This window comes from Arachis hypogaea, chromosome 19 (genome assembly GCF_003086295.3).
Source record: "Arachis hypogaea cultivar Tifrunner chromosome 19, arahy.Tifrunner.gnm2.J5K5, whole genome shotgun sequence".
Classification (NCBI taxonomy): domain Eukaryota; kingdom Viridiplantae; phylum Streptophyta; class Magnoliopsida; order Fabales; family Fabaceae; genus Arachis; species Arachis hypogaea.
Genome location: NC_092054.1, coordinates 150,934,396 through 150,939,815, shown reverse-complemented (window position 1 = coordinate 150,939,815; position 5,420 = coordinate 150,934,396). Strand labels below are relative to the sequence as shown.

Genomic DNA, 5,420 nt, shown 5'->3' with positions numbered 1-5,420 from the left:
GGAATAGATTGACTTATGACAACGAAGAAGAGCAGAACCTTAAGCATATATAGATATAGAGATATGGATTGATGTGAATGAGACAGAATGATGAAGATGGAGAATGAGGACGAAAATCATTATCCTGCATCGACATGAGCACCACCCAGCCGAAAGGCGCTCTCTACGTCCCCCACGTGTCCTCCACAACTTCCATTCCCCATAGATAGCCCCATCTCTTCATCATTCTAAAACACTATATATACATGGCTACTGAATTAATCAAATTAAAGGTTGGAACTTGGAATTTGGAAGGAAGATGGATCACAGCGCGGATGCTCAACGCACGGACCTCATGACAATAACGCGATTCGTGTTGAACGAGCAGTCGAAGCACCCTGACTCTCGCGGTGACTTCTCCATTCTGCTGAGCCACATTGTTCTTGGCTGCAAGTTTGTGTGCTCTGCTGTCAGCAAGGCTGGTCTTGCAAAGCTTATTGGACTCGCCGGAGACACCAACGTTCAGGGCGAAGAGCAAAAGAAGCTCGATGTGCTTTCCAATGATGTATTCGTCAAGGCTTTGGTTAGCAGCGGCCGCACGGTAACCCATGCATCCTCAACCACCTTATAACAACACACTCATCTCTCTCTCTTCAATTTTTATGCTTTTTCTTTGCAGAGCATCTTGGTGTCTGAAGAAGATGAGCAAGCAACTATCGTCGAGCCTTCCAAGCGTGGAAAGTTAGTTAATAATCACAATTAATTCTTGTTTATTACTAATTGCCTCCTTGCTGAATCTTATATTGCTTGCATGTTGCAGATACTGTGTTGTTTTTGACCCGCTGGATGGTTCCTCCAACATTGATTGTGGCGTTTCTATTGGCACGGTAGGTAGGCTAATTAAATTATAATTTGATACTGGAATTAATTACATATAGCTTGATATTGCACTTGCTGTAGATATTTGGGATCTATATGCTGAAAGATGAGCACGAACCAACCTTACAAGACGTTCTTCAACCTGGCAAGAACATGTTGGCAGCTGGTTATTGTATGTATGGTAGCTCTTGCACGGTATGTTATGTTAAGCAGTTTAGTTAGTCTTCAATTTTACAGATTAATTGTTTTAATATTTTGCTGCTGATTTTGCAGCTTGTTATAAGCACTGGAAATGGTGTTAACGGTTTTACCCTTGATCCATCACTTGGAGAATTCATTCTAACTCACCCTGATATTAAGGTAATATATTAGCCTCTCCAATTAGGGATCATTAATCCACTTATAGTTTCTTCTTTTTAGTTTTCACAATTTAAAAACAAAAACAAGTAAATAAATAAAATATATATTTAATATAAAATGATTTCTATAGTATCTAAAAGTGATGTCTAATTTATTAAAAAATAATAAAAAAATAATATTTAATTAAAAGATATAAAATAAATAATTTTTAAATATTTAAATATATAGAGTCATTAGTATGTTTATTACTTGATTGATATGTGGTTCAACAATCAGATCCCAAAGAAAGGCAAGATCTACTCTGTGAATGAAGGGAATGCAAAAAATTGGGACGCTGCCACAACCAAGTATATATTAATCCAGTAGTGTCATTGCAATGTTTTGGGCCCGGTAATGCAATGTTGGACAATCATTCATTTATGAATCTTACTTGTTCTGTTTAAGATATGTGGAGAAATGCAAGTTTCCAAAGGATGGTTCATCACCAAAATCTTTAAGATACATTGGAAGGTATAAGATATCACATTGCTGCATTTTCAGTTTGTAACTTTCAACTTTCTTGTTTAGATGTAAATAAAAGTAGTACATGTAACATTTCTTCTGAATTAATGAATAGCATGGTAGCCGATGTTCATCGCACCCTGTTGTATGGAGGTATCTTTTTGTACCCTGGTGATAAAAAGAGTCCAAATGGAAAACTACGGTAAAGCCAAGATTTTGTTGAAGAAAATGGTTTAGAATATATGAGAATTTGTGACATAGTGTAGCATGTGTGGTAATTTGGTGCAGTGTGCTATATGAAGTTTTCCCAATGTCATTCTTGCTAGAACAGGCAGGAGGCCAAGCTTTCACCGGCAAGCAACGGGTAATTAATATAACGTTGACATTTAATTTGCTACTGAATTATATATGAAGTGATGGATATATGAATGTTGTTCAACAGGCACTTGATTTGGTTCCAAACAAATTGCATGAGCGATCTCCAATATTCCTTGGTAGCTTCGATGATGTTGAGGATATCAAAGCTCTTTATGCTGCTCAGTCTCAGGGCTAAGAAATGCTCCTATAACCCATTTGTATCTCCCCCACTACTTATTGAAACCAATTGTTAATATCTATCATCACCTCATGTATATTTTATTTTATGCATACTTTTCATAATATCTCTGCTACTATGATAGATTTTATTGATGGTTTAAGTCTCAGTTAACAGATTCCCAGAAAGAGGATAACTAATTTTTTTTCCCCTTTACTTTTTAGTGTTATGAGGATCATACGAAATTTTCTTCATTTTCTGGGCCTGCCTTCAGAATAGTGTCCTGAGAATTGCCATTAAAATAAAGGCAGGGACGGACATACCGGCCACGGGGAGAGTAGAGGCTTTGCCCCAGCTTTTTTTAACCAAAAAAAAAATAATAATATTAACAAGTTATTAAGTATGATTTAATTTTTTAAAAAAATATTTAGTATTTAGTCTAATATAAATAAAATTTTATTTTAATTTAAATATTAATAATTTTTAATATCTAAAAAATAAATAACAATATTAAAAAAATTAAAAAATATTATTATTAATATTTTTTAATTAAAAAAATTAAATATCATAAAGTGGATTTTTTTGTGATTATCCTTTTTAATTTATTTGATATTAACTTTTTTTATTTTAACAATTATAATTAAGAAATCTTTCTTAACTATAAATATTGTGAAAAATAACTCAAAAACAAAATAAAGATGAATTTCTTGTTAAGAATATTCAATATAAATTTTATTATCGATGAGTTTTATAATATAAAAAATTGATATGTATTACTTTGTTAATAAAAAATATACACATTTTTTATATTTTAAAACATATTTTTTATCGATATATTTTTATAATACATCTTAATTATATTATATAATTTATTTGTATATATATTTTTTAATATTATATATATTATTGAGTTTATGATAATATTTGTAGGTGCTTCCTTGAATAAAGGTGAGTTTTTTGATGGGGCATTTAAGGTGGTGTCAATGTCTTCAACCTGAGTTAGTCAACCTGTTTACCATTTGCTTACCTAATTTCCCCAACATGGGTACCATTTATATAATTTGTAAGCATTATTAAGTTATTTTTTCCTATAATTGAGTAAGTAAATGTTTGTAATCTCGAAAAATAATAATGTTTTTTGGCAGCGGCTAGATGGGCCTGGTGTCAATTTTTTTTCACAGAAGAAAACATATCATTTAAAAAAAAGTCAAACGACACTTATAGATAATAGAAATAAATTAAATTTAAAATTAGAGAAGATGATTAGATAAATTTTATGCTGAACTATAAACTGAAAGTAAGTCCAATATTCGATTACAAAGAATCTTAATCAGTAAAAACATAGACATATTTGAATCTCTATGATTTCTAAATCAACACTAAAAGTGATGCACTATGTTGAAAAATCTGTTTTTTTTTTTTTCTTTGCTTAGAGACGAATCCTCCTCTAATCTAAAGATATTTCCATGAACAATAAGTAAATTTCAATGTATACTCCAAGATCTAATAGATATGTACTAACGTACCCACACTACCCATAAAGGGAGGACAATAAACCATCATAAAAAGAGAGAAAATACACCACATAAGGATATTAAAAAACATAAAATAAAATAAAATAAAAGATAAACAAAAAGGCGTGGGGGAAGAAGCAATGGAGATAAAGAAAAGATGGATAGAAGATGAAAGAAGAGGGAAAAGATTGGGGGAGGAAAAGGAAGGTCGAAGAGAAACAGAGTTAAAGAAGAAAATTGAAAGAAACCAAAAGAAGAGAAGAAGGGAGAAATAGAGTAAGAAGAAGGAGAAGGGAGAGGGAGGCCCCACGTGCACTTTACCAAGTTAGCGGTGGCGGCGGCAGCCTCCCTTCAAGACGACACAAGGATAAAAAGGCTTCAAACCCTAGCAAAGAGAAAAGAGAACGTCAGTGATGTGTATTTTTTACCTCGAGAGAATTGAGCCGGGTGTCATTAGGTTTGTTGAAGTGAAGAATAGTAATTCTTGAAGCTTTCATGTTTTTGTCCAATAAATAAAGAGTTTAATTTGCAGCGAAAGTCTAGTACAAATGGCATATCTATATGCTTCTTGTAAGCTGTATTCGAATTCAAGTTTTAGTTAAGGTTAGATATTATTTAAGAATTCGTGTGTATCTATGTAGTATGTGTGAACAGTATAAAGTTATACAGTCTTATAATTATAACTATTTTTTAAATGACTATTCATATGATTAATGTAAAAAAAATTATTTTTATTAATATAATATTATGTGATTGAACGCACATGTAAAACGATTTTACACTAATAATATATTAAAATTAAATTCATAAATAGATAATATGTATTTGACACAGAGCAAATAAAAATTATTTTTTGAAACATAAAGAAGGCTAAGTCCAAATAAAACCAAACAATTCCAAAAAAGAATATATAACTATCGCATACAACTAGGTAAGATATATGTTGGCAGCTAAAATCTAGTTGAGATGACATATTAGTATGCCTCTTAATATATTATATTTTTTTTTTAGAAAGGAGATAAATTATATTCAAATAGAAGAACTCAAAACATTCAAATGGGTCAAATTAGTTACATGTTTAGGAGCTTCTTCCAACCATATAACATTTAGTTGGGTCAAAGCTAATTTGGCCAAAGCATGAGCTACTCTATTCCCCTCCCTTTTTACATGAAAAATGTGAACAAGTCTAAATTTACCTAAAACATCTTTACAATTTAACACTAAAGTTCCAAAATAATTTTTGTGAGTGACATTCTCCTTCAAGGCTCTAATAACATCTACGTTATCTCCTTCTAAGACTAAATAAAAAAACAATCCAAGGCCAAGTTAAGGCCCAAAAGGCAAGCTGTGGCTTCCGCTTCAATTATAGATGTGGTTGAAAATAACCAAGTAGCTGCAACTATAATCTCTCCTTCAAAATTCCTAATAATTGCTCCTCCACCATTCGGTCCTTCATTTGAAATTGCTGCATCCTCATTCAATTTGAAGAGATTTGGCTCCGGCGGCACCCAACACATTGAACTACGACTCCCTGGTGGTGGCTCCGCTGTGAAGTTCTCAGTCGGCCTTGACATGACTGTGAATTCCTAGTATCTAAGAGTTGCTCTGTTCACTCATTCTTGTATGTCTATTTCCTTATTTTCAAAAAATGA

The 5,420-nt window shown here is 32.2% G+C and overlaps 1 protein-coding gene across 1 annotated transcript; it reads left to right on the top strand.

Annotated features, from left to right (window-relative positions):
- Positions 1–2,442, top strand: LOC112779417 (fructose-1,6-bisphosphatase, cytosolic). Its single transcript, XM_025823665.3, has 10 exons — positions 1–580; positions 659–720; positions 800–866; positions 940–1,053; positions 1,132–1,218; positions 1,495–1,565; positions 1,663–1,728; positions 1,835–1,921; positions 2,008–2,083; positions 2,162–2,442. The coding sequence occupies exons 1-10, from the start codon at positions 299–301 to the stop codon at positions 2,270–2,272; spliced, it is 1,023 nt and encodes a 340-aa protein (XP_025679450.1). The 5' UTR covers positions 1–298; the 3' UTR covers positions 2,273–2,442.
- The last annotated feature ends 2,978 nt before the right edge of the window (positions 2,443–5,420 follow it).